The sequence below is a fragment of the Zootoca vivipara genome, chromosome 12 (assembly GCF_965207765.1).
Source record: "Zootoca vivipara chromosome 12, rZooViv2.hap1.1, whole genome shotgun sequence".
Taxonomy (NCBI): Eukaryota; Metazoa; Chordata; class Lepidosauria; order Squamata; family Lacertidae; genus Zootoca; species Zootoca vivipara.
Window position 1 is genome coordinate 52,109,225 of NC_142595.1, and position 15,415 is coordinate 52,124,639.

Below are 15,415 nucleotides of genomic sequence, written 5' to 3' on the forward strand. Positions count from 1 at the left end.
TATGTATGCAACCACCGCGGCCAGGATTTTAATAGCAAGGAACTGGAAAGGTAATAACATAAAACGGACTGGCAAGCGAAAATGATAGAATACTACTTACAACTTGCCAAAACAACCGGGAGAATAAGAGGGAAATCAACACAAAAAGTTAATAAAGATTGGATACTATTTAAAGAATATCTTAAAAATTACAGTGACAACGTTAATCTCCTGACAGACCTAGAATGAATCTTGGAATATCGAGAGGGTACATAGTAAAAGTATAATGATATTAAATGGTTCTAGTTACAGGTAGGTAGCCGTGTTGGTCTGAGTCGAAACAAAATAAAAAAATTCCTTCAGTAGCACCTTAAAGACCAACTAAGTTTTTTTTTGGTCTGAGCTTTCGTGTGCATGCACACTTCATCAGATACACTGAAACAGAAGCCACCAGACCCTTATGTATAATCAGAGGGTGGGGGGTGGGGGTGATGGGAATGGGCGATGGGCTGATAGGAGTGGTAAACCTGTTGGTGACTGTTAACGACTGTTAATGACTGCAATTGGTCTTGCAGGGGGAAAGCAAGGGCTGAGGTGCTAAGGAAAGCTTGATCATGTATAATGAGATAAGAATCCTATGTCTGGAATGAACAAAGACATAGGATTCTTATCTCATTATACATGATCAAGCTTTCCTTAGCACCTCAGCCCTTGCTCCCCCCCCCCGCAAAACCAATTGCAGTCATTAACAGTCATCAACAGGTTTACCACTCCTATCAGCCCATCACCCATTCCCATCACCCCCACCCTCTGAATATACATAAGGGTCTGATGGCTTCTGTTTCAATGTATCTGATGAAGTGTGCATGCACACGAAAGCTCAGACCAAAATAAAAACTTAGTTGGTCTTTAAGGTGCTAGTGCTACTGAAGGAATTTTTTATGATATTAAATGGTGTTTATGTTGCGCATGGTGTCTATGGTGTGTACTGTGTGTATTGTCCAAGGTAAATTGTTGTATAATAAAGGTTATATTTTTAAAAGGGGGGGGGAGAAAATTGAGTGGATGTCGCTAGGTTTTGCCTCTGCTTCCCTCCCGGACACTTGGGTCCCCTGACTCACCACTGCACCCTGTGTTTCTGTTTCCCTCCGCCCAGCGCCCTCTGTGGAGGCATCGCCTGCCTCTTCCTCTCCTGCCACCGGAACATTCTTGACTTTCTCCAGAACCGGCTGAGAATCAAACGTTTTATGGCGAACAAGTAAGGCTCTCCCCGCACCCTCACCCCTGAATCCTTGTTTGGGGCGGGGAGGGGTGGGTGGGTGAAGTCAGAGAAGAGGAAAGCCTTGCGCCGCCCAGATCAGTTAGGAACTCAAGGAGTGGAGAGAAAACGTCATTTCTCCCCAACACAGAGATATAAGACATAGGAAAAGGACTCCCCCCACTGAAGGATGACATTTTTTGGTAACCAGGGGTTGGACTTTTGTGGGGTCAGAGGAGAGCACTGCAGAGGAAGTGGGGTCAGGCAAACTGGGGTAATATACAGTTCAATATTCTGGGAAGGGGTCAGTCTAGATGATATCTGTGGCTCCCTTCCAGGCCTGTGGTTCTGTATCCAGTGAGGTTCAGCATTTAGTAGAAGAAGCTGCTAAGCTGATCCAACCAAGTTTTCTTTTTGCAAGGTAATGGCCTTAAAGGTAAAGGGACCCCTGACCATTAGGTCCAGTCGTGACCGACTGGGGTTGCGGCGCTCATCTCACATTATTGGCCGAGGGAGCCGGCGTACAGCTTCTGGGTCATGTGGCCAGCATGACTAAGCCGCTTCTGGCGAACCAGAGCAGCACACGGAAACACCATTTACCTTTCCGCCGGAGCGTTACCTATTTATCTGTTTGCACTTTGACGTGCTTTCGAACTGCTAGGTTGGAAGGAGCAGGGACCGAGCAACGGGAGCACACCCCGTTGCGGGGATTCAAACCGCCGACCTTCTGATCGGCAAGACCTAGACTCTGTGGTTTAACCCACAGCGCCACCAGTGTCTGCTGCAAAAGAAAAAAATTCCTTCCAGCAGCACCTTAAAGACCAACTAAGGTTTTATTTTGGTATGAGCTTTCCTGTGCATGCACACTTCTTCAGATAAAAGAGACAATCAAATGGGCCTTTCCCCGCCTTTGCCTGGCCACATAGTCCTAGGATGGAGAGCAACAGGCCAAGGGGATTCTGTGTGTGTGCGCATTGGGACCCTTGCAGTCTCTCACCACTCAGAGATGGGGGGGGAATGCCCACTAGGGATCACAGCCATCTGCATATATATATATATATATGTATATTTTCCTGGGGGATGGGTGGGCGGTATAAAACACTGAAAGGGGGAGCAGGCAGAATTTGGATGCTGGGAAATTCAGGGCTGATGAAAGGAAGTCCTTCATGGAGCACATGGTTAAACTGCGGAACTCCCTGCCACAGGGGAAAGTGATGGCCGCCAAACTGAGTGGCTTTAGAAGAGGATGGGACAAACTCATGGAGGAGGCGGCGGTGATGGAGGGCTCCTAGCCAGGGTGTCTGGGCTCTGCCTCCACAGTCGGAAGCAGGAATGCCAGTTGTCGGAAACCACAGGAGGGGAGAGTGGCTCTTGTGTTCGAATCCTGATTGCTGGGTTTCCCAAACCCTCACCCTTTTAATGTCTGGTGTTTTATTGTATTTTTAATATTTTGTTGGAAGCTGCCCAGAGTGGTTGGGGAAACTCAACCAGATGGGGTGGGGTATAAAGAAATTATTATTATTATTATTATTCCTCTGTGGACCCCCTTGCCCCCCCCCGGAAGACAACATCTAAACAAAACCAACCCGCAAAGTGTCCCTTCTCTCTGCAGCAAAATCTTGTACGCTGGGTTCGTCTCCCTGCTGCTATCGAGCATCACATTCCCCCATGGTTCGGGGCAGTACATTGGCGCAAAGGTAAGTGTGCAAACTCTTAGGGCAGAGGGGTTGTACCCTCCGCTCTTTGCTCAGCCACCTGGTTTTATTTCATTACGTATTTTATTTTATTTATTAGATTTATCTAATAATAATAAAAAGCACTCAAGGCAGTTCGGAAGATCGAAATGCAAGGCGAAAAGCACAAATAAAAAGTTATAACCGATTGAGGGTGGTGGGGAACTAGATTAGTGTTCTTGGGTCCAATTCCCAGCACCTTTTGGGTTAGAGACCCTTCCAGCCATCTCTGGAACTCCCTGCCTATTGATACAAAGGAAGAGCCTCAGCTGTACTATTTTCGCTGCGTGCTAGCAACACCTTGGAAGGGTTTTTAAATCACTGGAGGTTTTTTAAGCAGGCGTTGGTTGGCCACCTAGTGGGGATTCTTCAGCTGCAACTCCTTGCATTGCAGCGGGGGTCAGACTGGATGACCCTCGGGGGTCCCACCGCACCGGGTTTTCTGCTCTTCTGCCTTATTTCTTTTTCCTCTCTCAAGCTCTCCATGAAGCAACTTCTGGAGACCTTCTTCAACAACCTGACCTGGGGCCTGGAGGAGGCCCCCCTGGGCAGCAACGGCACCCGCCAGCCCCCCAACCAGACCCACGATTTCAGATGGCTCCAGTGGACCCACCCAGCTCTCTCCTCCCTGGAGATGGTCTCCTTCTTTCTCATTGCTAAGGTGGGAGGCTTGCCTGGGGGTGGCAGGAGGAAGTGATCAGTTGGGGGCCCGCCCCCCCCCCGCCGCCGCCAGAATCCCCTTTGCACATGCCATTCTGGAAGGGGGTTTTCGCCCACGAACACTTAAGCCATGGGGAATTTGTTTGTGCCTGTGTTAAATTATTTGTTATAGCATTGTGAGGGGTCAGTTTGGATGATATCCAGGTGTCCCTTATAGCTCCACCATTCTGCATTAAGGACCAGTGGCAGGTTTTGAGCCGTGTGGGCAGTTCCTACACAAAGGGCACCAAGCTGGGGTACATAATAATAATAATAATAATAATAATAATAATAATAATAATACCTATATTTTTATGAGAAGATCCATAGAAAAGCAACTGTATCAAAAGGAATTATTGTGAATGTAAAAAAAAAAAGTGGGGGGGGGGAGCCGATTTTTGTGCTAACTCAGGATGCCACCCCTGCAAGGATGCTTAATATGTAGTACAGGGCGGTCCATTCCTTTTTGGTGGCCCTCAGCAACGTTCAAGAAAAAAACTTAAAGCCTTAACAAATTAGTTTTTGTGTCACGCAAGTGCGCACATTTGTTTGTGCGTTAAATTGGTTTAATAATTAAATCTATTGTGTGTTCAGTCGTATAGATTTCATTAAATCTATTTATTTAATAAATCTATTAAATAAAATCTATTAATTGTATGTATTACAAGTACAGTGGAACCTCAGTTTATGAACACCTCGGTTTACGAATTTTCGGTTTACGAACGCCGCAGACCCACCTGGAATGGATTGATCCACTTTCCATTACTTTCAATGGGAAAGTTCGCTTCAGTTTATGAACAGACTTCCGGAACCAATTACACCCATGCTTCGGGTTAAATACGCTTCAGGTTGAGTACTCCGCGGACCCGTCTGGAACGGATTAATCCACTTTCCATTACTTTCAATGGGAAAGTTCGCTTCAGTTTATGAACGCTTCAGTTTATGAACAGACTTCCGGAACCAATTGTGTTCATAAACCGAGGTACCACTGTATGAAAATCACAGCAAACGCTTTAATTTACGATACAGAAATTTAACTCAGGGTGCAGTCCGCGGGTTCTGTGTTCAAGTATTCCCGCGGCCCGCTCGGTACAAAACGCTGGACCGCCCTGACCTAGTGGAAGAGGCCGCTGAACCGCTCTGGCCAAGATAGCAAACAGTCTTAGTTGGCCTGTTTCGTACTGCCATTTACATGTCTAAAGAGACGGCTCTGTAGCCATGGGGACAAAATAGGTGAGTCTTTCCCTCTCATCGTGCCCGCCTCTTCCTCAACAGTTCTTCATGCTGCTCTTGGCTACGACCATGGTCATCCCGGCGGGATTTTTCCTCCCTGTCTTCGTTTATGGTAAGAACCTCAGCCACCGCCCCTCCCCGCTCCCTTGCCAGGGAACCCAGGTGTCCGGGCTGGAGAGCGGCGACTCCTTCGGCCTAATCCAGCAGGCCTCCGCTGACGTTCTTACATTCCAGCAGTCATCCTGGCCGCGTCTTTTGCCAACAGGAGCCGCCCTCGGCCGACTGTACGGCGAAGTCATGGCCAAGATTTTCCCGGACGGCATCGTCTCTGAAGGGATCCACATGCGGATCGTGCCCGCTGGCTACGCCCTGGCAGGTGAGGCCCTGGCCCACTCTCCCACCAGCCCGTTCTGTCCTCTGCCGAGCTAGTGGCGGGCAGTTCCGCCGGCCGCGTGCTAGGAAATGTCTCCCCGCTTGCAGGCGCAGCAGCATACTCCGGGGCCGTGACCCAGACCCTCTCAACCGCCCTGTTGACCTTTGAGCTGACCGGCCAGATGTCCCACATCCTGCCGGTCTTGGTGGCCGTGCTGAGCGCCAACGCCATCAGCCAACACTCGCAGCCTTCCTTCTTCGATGGCATCATCAGCGTCAAGAAGTTGCCTTTCCTGCCCAAGCTGGCTGTGGGCAAGACTGGGTAAGGGCATAAATAGAGCATTCTGGATCAGGCCAATGGCCCATCTTAGTCCAGCATTCTTCTCTCCCGGTGGCCAACCAGATGCCCGTTATGGGAAGCCCGTGAGCAGGATTCGAACGCGAGCAGCCTTTCCCACCCCTCCTGCGGTTTTCAGCAACAGGCATTTGGAAGCGTGGCTGCCTTACGGGCAGTAGCCATTGCTAGATTACCACAGAATCCTAGAGTTGGAAGGGACCCTCAGGGGTCATCTAGTCCGACCCTCTGCAATGTGGGAATATTTTGCCCAACGTGGGGCTCGAACCCGCGACCCTGAGATTCTCGTGCTCAACTGCAGTGGTTCTCAAACTTTTTTAGTTCTAAGCCGCACTTTCAGAACAAAAAATTGCTTGCGCTGCACAATCCTATATAATAAAGTGCAAGTGTCTCTGCATCCAGTCCCTGTGTCCCTGTTTGCGCGCTACTGCGCAGGTGCCCCACGGACACAGGGAATGGACGCAGAGACTGGACGCACACACGCGTGCGCTCTCCCCACCCCCCACCTACCGTTTCCCTGCGGCCGCCAACCGCTGCTCCCGGCCAGACTGAGCGTTGGCGGCGGCGGGGGGGGGGAGAGCACGTGTGTGTGTGCGTCCAGCAAGGACAGCTCCCGGGGTTCGGAGAAGCGCTGCGCAAGGGCTTCTCCAAACCCCAGGATGTCTCCTTCCTGTCGGCGGCTGGGGGAGAGGAAGGAAGGAGGAGAAAGGGCTGCTTTCTCCTCCTTCATTCCTGTTCCCCTGCCGCCGACAGGAAGGACAGGTCCCGGGAGCCGATCGAGGAGCCGGTCTGCAGAGTCAGCGCCCAGCAACGCCGTGCTGGATTGAGGAGGCGCTGTTCCGTGCGGCGCTGCTGGGCGCTGACTCTGCAGACCGGCTCCTCGATCCGGTGCTCCGTGCAGCGCTCACATATGTTCTAGCGCCCGTTTATTTAACGGGCTGAATGACACTAGTATATATATATATATGGATAAGAAGTGCATTGGAAAACAGAAAGATTCAACTCCAAGAAGTGCTTGATTTATAACTTAGTAGAACACAACTGCTTTATAATAAAACCTTGTCCTGGTATCTTCCAGCCAAACCCTGAGCCATCCTAGGTGTCCTCCTTGAATTTGCCCCATCCTCTTTTAAAAGCCATTCAGGATGCTGGCCATCACTGCCTCCTGCGGCAGGGAGCTCCCCAGTTTAAACCGTGAGCCGCTTTTTAAACTTTTTTATTGATTAACAAATGAAAGAAACCAAAGATAAAGAGTAAAAATAAATACCGTTACAGCAGGTTGAAATCACCGTAAGACCGAACATTACCACTGAGCCTGTCATTCCGAAACATCGCAAACAGAACACCCATTTTTTCAGAATAGAAAGTAGGCATTTAAAAGTGCCTGCTGGCTTTCTAGTGGCGGGGAGTTCCACAGGGCACTACAGGCTCGGAGCTTCAGAACCAGACCCCCAAAGGCAGCCCCACATAGAGTGCCTTGCAGTAGTCCAGCTCTGAGGAGCCTTGGAGAAGCAGAATGTGACTCAGAAACTGGATGGAGGGGGGTTTCCCTTCACAACCGAACCCCCCAGTCCACCCTCCCACTCACTCCTTTTCTCCCCCAGAGGCCACGACATCTATGCCGAAGACTTTATGGTGACCGATCTCAAATACCTATCCCGGGAGAGCAAGTACAAAGACCTCCGCAGGCTGCTTAGGGTCTCCACCCTCAAGCAGTTCCCCTTAGTGGACTCTCAAGGTAAACTGTCTCTTGTTCTTCAGTATTTTAACAACAATCTGTGGAACTTTCCGCCTCTTGACGCTTTCCGGCACCAGCTAAAAACATTTTTTTATTCAGACAATCCTGTGGACGTGTGTTTTGATCTGTTTTAGTTTCTTTTCTGATCTTTTAATCTCTCGAGTATTTCACATTTGTGCTTTTTTACTGTTTTGTTCTCTTTGTAAGAGAATAAAGGGCAGAGGGCCTTCTCGGTAGTGGCACCAGCCCTGTGGAATGCCCTCCCATCAGATGTCAAAGAAAAAAACAACTACTGTATCTGATTTTTAGAAGCCACATGAAGGCAGCCCTGTTTAGGGAAGTTTTTAATGACTGATGTTTTATTGTATTTTTAACTTGCTGTTGGGAGCTGCCCTGAGTGGCTAGGGCTAGGGAAACCCAACCAAATGGGCAGGGTAGAAATAACAACAACAACAAACAAACAACAACAACAATATTAAAAATGGCTTTGAGGCTTTCCCTACCCGCTTTCTTACAGCTATGTTCAAATATATCAAATGATGCCATATAGAGGAGGGAGAAAGGTTGTTTTCTGCTGCTCCAGAGAAGCGGACACGGAGCAATGGATTCAAACTACAAGAAAGAAGATTCCACCTAAACATTAGGAAGAACTTCCTGACAGTAAGAGCTGTTCGACAGTAGAATTTGCTGCCAAGGAGTGTGGTGGAGTCTCCTTTGGAGGTCTTTAAGCAGAGGCTTGACAGCCATATGTCAGGAATGCTTTGATGGCGTTTCCTGCTTGGCAGGGGGTTGGACTGGATGGCACTTGTGGTCTCTTCCAACTCTATGATTCTATAAAACTTACACACCACTGGATTGCGTTTTTGTTTTTGTTTAAATCCCCCCAACAAACAAGAAAAATGTGACGTTCAGCTCTTTCGAACTATAACTCCCATGGGAGTTGTAGCACAGAACAGCTAGAGGACGCCAGGCTGGAGAAGGCGAGTCCTTCGTTGTGGGGCCAGATCCCCTAACTGGGAGAAAGAGGCCCCAAACTCCGCTTCTCTTTCTCTCCCCTCCACCTCAAAGAGTCTCGCGTCTTGTTGGGGTCCATCCGGAGGAAGCATCTCTCCAAGCTTCTGTCGGCCCACCTTGGCCCAGAGAAGAGATTCCACTACATTCTCAGCCAGTCGGAAGAGGCGGCCCCAAACCAAGAGCTCCTGGAAACAGAGGAACCAGGTAAGAGCTTCTGTCGCCATCCGACCGCCTTAGGGACTCCAGTCCGGATTTGTGGAGGGTTTTTACTCCTGAGCCTTTCCTTCTCCCAAAGATGTCCCTCAAGGTAGTGGAGGTTGAGGACCAGAGTTTTCCTTCTCCAAGGTCGATGTGAAGTGTAGGTGGGTTCCCATGGGGCAAGACACAAGCAATAACAGCAAGAACCTTAATTGAACTGGGAAACAGGGGCGAGGCAACTGCTTATATACGTTCCTGAAAGCCTGGGCCACTCCCACTTCCAACGTGATTGGCTGTCTAAACTTCCAAGCTGCGAATCACGGCTTAGAGTTCAAGGGCCAATGGCAGAGGCCCAAATCCTGAAGTGTTCTGTGATTGGACGCCAGGATCCTTAGTCCAGACTCAAGCTCAGGCAAACACAGACCCACTGAATACATAACAGATGAGCCCGATCTGCCCCTAATTTCCCTCTGCAGCACATGCAGAAACCGCCCTCTTGACTTGTCGGGGCCACTCAGTCCGCCGGAGCCTGTCTTCGCATGCAGGGGGAATCGCTAGGTCACATTTCAAATCATCCATTTACCCATTCTGTGATTCTAAGGGAGAAAAAAAGAACAACAGCTAATCCCTGCATGCAGAAGCTTAGCATCTCAGGGAGAATTCTTCCCTGAGAGGCTAGTTATCTTGTGCTGGTGAACCCTCCCTCCTGGTATATGTGTGTGTGTTCGTTTGCTCCTGCAAGCTTCAGAGAGTGTTGCATCTAAGCTGCTAGTTCTCAGGGAGGTGGTGAGCCTGTTTTCTTTTAAATTTAAAATTCCCGCATGTAGAGGTTTAGCATGCCAGAGAGTGTTTCAGCATAGCACTACCTTAAGAAGCTAGATGTCTTTGAACGGGGAGATCTTTCTGTATGGCAGGGATGATTCAGGGCTCCCCACTTGCTGGCAGAAGTGGTGCGGGCTTATCCCTTCAGGAAGAACTAAACCAAACCATTCCCGCCCCCCGCAATGCAGGGGGTTGGACTAGATGACCCCTGGAGTCCCTCTCAACTGTACAATTCTGTGATTTGAACGTGGCCGCTTTCTCCAGCTGTTTTGGACCACGGCTCCCACCCCAAACAACTGGAGAGCATCAGGTGATGTAAACTTCTCCACAACGAATTGAAGAAGAGGTTTAAAAGTACATTACCCAAAAAAAACCAAAGTCCTTTCTATTGGGGATAATTCAGACTGAAATCCCCAGGTGTCAGAAAAGGCTATTTTTTTGTCAAATATGCAGGGATTTGCGATAGGTAAAATGAACCATGGAAAGAGAAGAATGGAAGTCGCTGATATCTAAAGGATGTAAAATGAGTATTTTAAGTTGTAGAACAGAAAATTTAATTAAAAAAAATTGTATAAAAAATTCAGAATAAAAAAATAAACTCCTCCAAAGCAAACCCCTTCCTTGCTTCTTACGCAGACTCGCCCAAGGAAACAGAGAATGGACCTTGCGATGCCCAGGATAGTTGGGTGGAAGAGATTATGGAGGGAGAGGAAGAGGAGGAGAAAAAGGTAGGAGGCAGCTGGGCCTGTTGGAGCAGAGAGATGCCCCTTCCCCTGTTTAGCCTCGGCTTAGAATCATAGTTCTAGAACTCTATGGAAGGGACCCCAGGGGTCATCCAGCCCACCCCACCCCAATGCCTTTTCTGATTTCAGCCCTCCAAGGCCGTTCCGAGGAGCACCGATTCTCTCGCCCCGCAAGAAGAGCACGGGCGACACCGCCACCTGGTACGTTAGGCGCCGAGATGCCAGGGTGCTTGCGGCGGGGAGAAGGTGCCACAAGGAGGGCGTGGGAGGAGGCTGGGGGTCCAGGACTCCTGGGTCCCTTGAGCAAGAGGGGTTGGTTCCTTGGGGCTGATGAGGGCTGTGGTCCACCTGTGGAGCAAGATTTACATTCTATGCCCTTTTAAAATGTGTTTTTTTGAGGGGGGGGGCTATTAGGTTGTTTTTCTTCTTACAGTATTACCGTAGGTATTTTGTGGTTTTATATCTTGATTTTATTCTGAGAACTGCCCTGAGACTCCTGGATATAGGGCAGCAAATAAATTCAATGTAGAAGAGGAGGAGGAGGAGGAGGAGGAGGAGGAGGAGGAGGAGGAGGAGGAGGAGGAGGAGGAGGAGGAAGAGGAGGGGGGTGGTCTGCATGCCTAGACCCTGGGTCTATTTATTTATTTATTTACTTGTTAATTAAAATATTTGTATACCTCTATACAGAGAAAATATCGAAGCGGTTTACAGCAATAATACCATAACCAAGCCGTTAAGAGAGTTGCAAACAGGTATCAATAAACCAGGCATCCCCAAACTTCGGCCCTCCAGATGTTTTGGACTACAATTCCCATCATCCCTGACCACTGGTCCTGTTAGCTAGGGATCATGGGAGTTGTAGGCCAAAACATCTGGAGGGCCACAGTTTGGGGATGCCTGCAATAAACCATTGCAGAAGCATTCACTTGCCTTGCTTGGTAGAATTTATTTACTGCTTGACCGTAGAAACCCTCAAAGCTGTTTGCAAAAGGAACAAAACGAGAGGGTTATTAATCATAATAATTAATGAAACGATTGAAAACGCCAGCAATCCACTCTGAGCACAGCAGCGTTCCAAATATCTGGGTAGGCTAGGCTGCAGTCTTCCCGGGCTACTTAAGGGCCGGTGGTGGAATGCAAAAGTATTCAGCGGGCGTTGAGAAGCTGGCACGGAAGGCGCCTCCGGCCGAATCTCCAGTGGCGGAGAGTTCCACGGGGCTGGGCCAGAAAAATGCTTGTTGTTGCACAACACAAAGGTTTGGCTTGCGGAACTCCCCACCACATGGTGGCCGCTGTCTCAGAGGGCTTTCGGAAGTGGGACCCCCAGATTCAGGGGTTGCATGCCCCTCCGAATACCATTTCCTGGGAGTGGGGGCTTCAGAGAATGAGCCAGTTGGGGAAAACAGGAATCCGTGCTCAGTCCAGTCCCTGCCTCTTTTTATCCCCGTGGCATTTGCAGGTTGAGGAGTGGGAATGCCGGCAGCTCCAGGAAACAGTCTGTCTGGTTGATGTGCCGATCAACCCGGCTCCTTATCGCCTCTTGGAGAAGGAAACCCTCTACCAGGTCAGTCCTCTTAAGGCCCCTTCCTTCCTCATGAAGAAACAGGACCTTCCGGCCCACAAACTCACCAATCTCCCCATGCCATATTCTTCTTCCTCTGGGAAATGGGGCTCGTGAAACAACCGGCTGCTTGTTTAATCGCTTGGATTGCCGGTGAGCTCCTAAATTCGGTCTTCGCCGCTCCAAAGGGAGCTGTGGCCCCAGACATGAGGACAGGTCAAAGAAAGTCCTTCTGTTGCACAGTTAAACTGTGGAACTCCCTCCCACAGAATGAAGGGTGGCTACCAGCAAAGATGGTTTCGAAAGAGGCTTGGGCAAATCCATGGATGAGAGGGCTATTAGCCAATAGGACTACACTCTGCCTCCGTGGGAAGCAGGAGGGAAGAGGGGTCTTGTGTTCGAATCCTGATGGCCGGTTTTCCATAATGGGCATCTGGTTGGCCTCTGTGAGAACAGGATGCTGGGCTTGGTTTCTAAACATGTTAGGCGGCCATCTGCCGTGGATGCTTTAGTTGCGATTCCTGCATTTCAGGGGGTTGGACTGGATGACCCTTGGGTGCCCCTTCCAACTCTTCAGTTCTATGATTCTATGACAAGGTGGGCCATTGTCCTCACCCAGAAGGGCTCTTCTTAACGTTCTTACGGTCTGGGGGGTGCCAGGCTGGCGACGGCTGGCACCCTCAGCACCTTATGAACGTAACAAGCCCAGAATCCTGTTCTCAGAGGGGCCAACCCGGATTAAATTGCATTGAATCGCCTCTCCCTGCTGTCCTTACTCAAGCTTTTGGATTACAACTCCCATCGGCCCCTGCCAGCACGCGGCTTGGTGGGAATTGCAGCCCCGACAATCGCCATGGAATCGTGGCGTTGCAAGAGGGGACTCCCAAAGGCCATCCAGTCCAACCTCCTGCTATGCGGGAATAAATCTGTGCAGGAACAAGACCTGCACATATACCATGGCCGCACATGCCCCCTCGCATATCAGCACCCCTTCTTTTTCTGTCCCCACCCTCCAGTGCTACGACCTCTTCAACCTCCTGGGTCTCCACACAGCTTACGTGACCAACATGGGGCGCTTGGTTGGAGTGGTGAGTCTCCGGGAGGTAAGTGTCTTTTCCAGGGTGGAGGGTTGGCAGCGATGCAGGAGAGAGGATCCCGGTGTGCTAGAGCAGGCATCCCCAACCTGCGGCCCTCCAGATGTTTTGGCCTACAACTCCCATGATCCCTAGCTAACAACACCAGTGGTCAGGGATGATGGGAATTGTAGTCCAAAACATCTGGAGGGCTGAAGTTTGGCGATGCCTGTGCTAGAGGGTCACGGATGGAGGCAGGGAGAGGACAGACCAAGGTTCTCCTCGGAGCAGAAAGAACCGTCAGCATCTCTCTGGTGAAAATAATAATAATAATAATAATAATAATAATAATAATAATAATAATAATAATATATTATTTATACCCCGCCCATCTGGCTGGGTTTCCCCAGCCACTCTGGGCGGCTTACAACAGAAAAATGAAATAAAACAATTAAACATTAAAAGCCTCCCTAAACAGGGCTGCCTTCAGATGTCTTCTAAAAATCGGGTAGCTGTTTTTCTCTTTGACATCTGATGGGAGGGCCTTCCACAGGGCGGGCGCCACCACCGAGAAGGCCCTCTGCCTGGTTCCCTGCAACTTGGCAGGGAAATAGGGACGTCGTATTCTACAATAATATTTTTTTTTACTATTATGACCCTGCCCGCCCGACTGGGTTTCCCCAGCCACTCCGGGTTGGCTTCCAACATATATAAAAACACAACGAAACATCAAACTTCAGCTGTCTCGGCGGCCGGATTACTCCATACATACCCTCCAACATTTCTCTGATTTAAACAGGGACCTGCTAAGACAGGCATAGGCAAACTCGGCCCTCCAGATGTTTTGGGACTACAACTCCCATCATCCCTAGCTAACAGGACCCAGTGGTCAGGGATGATGGGAGTTGTAGTCTCCAAACGCCTGGAGGGCCCAGTTTGCCTATGCCTGCCCTAAGGAAAAGCTTAGGATCAAATCAGAAAGCGGGACGGCTTGTGTAAATCTGGGCCTGTCCTGGAAAATAGGGGCGCTTGGGGGAGTGTTGTGTCGAGAGGGACGTGCAGAAATTAGCCCGACAGAGCTGAACGCCGGAGATTCAGGGCGGATGAAAGCAGCGCAGAGTGGAACTGTGGAACTCCCTCCCACAGGAGGCAAGGATGGCCACTAAGAGAGAATTGGGCACGTTCACGGAGGAGAAGGCGATCTATCGTTAGGGAGGGCTGGCCGGTGCCTCCCTTTTCCGAAGCCCTCGGAGCGTCTGGTGCCGAGTTTGGCGATCTTCTTGACTTCCTCTCTCGCTCTTTCCCCACCTCAGCTCAAGGCCGCAGTCGAAGGGTGTGTCAGGGGCACCTTTGCCAGCCAGCCCACCTGCCGCCAACGCCAGGGTCTGCAGAGGCCTGATGACCAGGAGCGAAAACCACCTGGAGAGGATGAACTCAAGAGCCCCCGGGCCTAGGGCCATTTCTGGTTGGTGCCAATAAGGACCCGTCTCCTATGAATTTTTATCGTAGAATTTTGTAAAAGCTATATATTCGCTTGGTTGTACGTCTTGGTTTTGTAGGGTTTTCAACTGTCCTGGCGGAAGGATCCTTCCTGCCCGGGAGCTGTAGTTCAGAAAGGTTTTTATTTTTACGTGGGAGATCCCTTAAGCCCCTTAGGAAGAAGGAACAGCTGTTTTAAGCTCATTTACAGCTAAGATGGACCCAGGTGGCGCTGTGGGTTAAACCACTGAGCCTAGGGCTTGCTGATCAGAAGGTCGGCGGTTCGAATCAGAGCAGGCTATTTGGCCTTATTTATAACCTGATCATAGGATGGAATGGCTCACAGCATGAGCACCCCAACAGACATTGCCTCCCTGTCAGGTTCCCAGGGGCAACACCAAACCCTCTGTGTCTCCAAAAAGCCCTCTTTGTTTCCAGCTGTGTCAGCCAAAACCGGCACACACACACACACAGCGTCCCCTTGGCCTGTTGCTCTCCATCCTAGGTCTATGTGGCCAGGCAAGACGGGGAAAGGCCCATTTGTTTGTCTCTTTTATCTGAAGAAGTGTGCATGCACACGAAAGCTCATACCAAAACAAAAACTTAGTTGGTCTTTAAGGTGCTGCTGGAAGGATTTTTTTTCATTTGCAACAGACACGGGTGGCGCTGTGGGTTAAACCACAGAGTCTAGGTCTTGCCAATCAGAAGGTCGCCGGTTCGAATCCCCGCAACGGGGTGAGCTCCCGTTGCTCGGTCCCAGCTCCTGCCAACCTAGCAGTTCGAAAGCACGTCAAAGTGCAAACAGATAAATAGGTACCACTCCGGCGGGAAGGTAAACGGCGTTTCCATGTGCTGCTCTGGTTTGCCAGAAGCGGCTTTGTCATGCTGGCCACATGACCTGGAAGCTGTACACCGGCTCCCTCGGCCAATAATGCGAGATGAGCGCGCAACCCCAGAGTCGGTCACGACTGGACCTAATGGTCAGGGGTCCCTTTACCTTTACAGCTAAGAAGTGACCCCACCGAATTCTCTGGGGTGAGAGGAATCGTTCACAGCCGGCCGCTCTGGGCTCCGTGGCTGGAAACGCAACACAATACCTGCTTCTTTTGTGTTCAATGGGTCTTACTCTCAGGTTGGGGGGGGCGACACCCACCCCAA

General features: G+C 50.1%; 1 protein-coding gene across 1 annotated transcript in view; it reads left to right on the plus strand.

The window, feature by feature from the left end:
- The window catches only part of LOC118095307 (chloride channel protein ClC-Kb-like), a 31,401-nt gene extending 16,053 nt beyond the window's left edge, over positions 1-15,348 (plus strand). Inside the window, exons 9-21 of the mRNA XM_088654877.1 lie at positions 1,136-1,237; positions 2,850-2,934; positions 3,449-3,631; positions 4,945-5,014; positions 5,168-5,278; positions 5,383-5,596; positions 7,234-7,367; positions 8,436-8,585; positions 10,038-10,129; positions 10,274-10,345; positions 11,604-11,708; positions 12,722-12,808; positions 14,092-15,348. Coding sequence (XP_088511003.1) covers positions 1,136-1,237; positions 2,850-2,934; positions 3,449-3,631; positions 4,945-5,014; positions 5,168-5,278; positions 5,383-5,596; positions 7,234-7,367; positions 8,436-8,585; positions 10,038-10,129; positions 10,274-10,345; positions 11,604-11,708; positions 12,722-12,808; positions 14,092-14,232 — 1,546 coding nt within the window. The 3' untranslated portion in view covers positions 14,233-15,348. The remainder of the gene's footprint in view (positions 1-1,135; positions 1,238-2,849; positions 2,935-3,448; positions 3,632-4,944; positions 5,015-5,167; positions 5,279-5,382; positions 5,597-7,233; positions 7,368-8,435; positions 8,586-10,037; positions 10,130-10,273; positions 10,346-11,603; positions 11,709-12,721; positions 12,809-14,091) is intronic.
- The last annotated feature ends 67 nt before the right edge of the window (positions 15,349-15,415 follow it).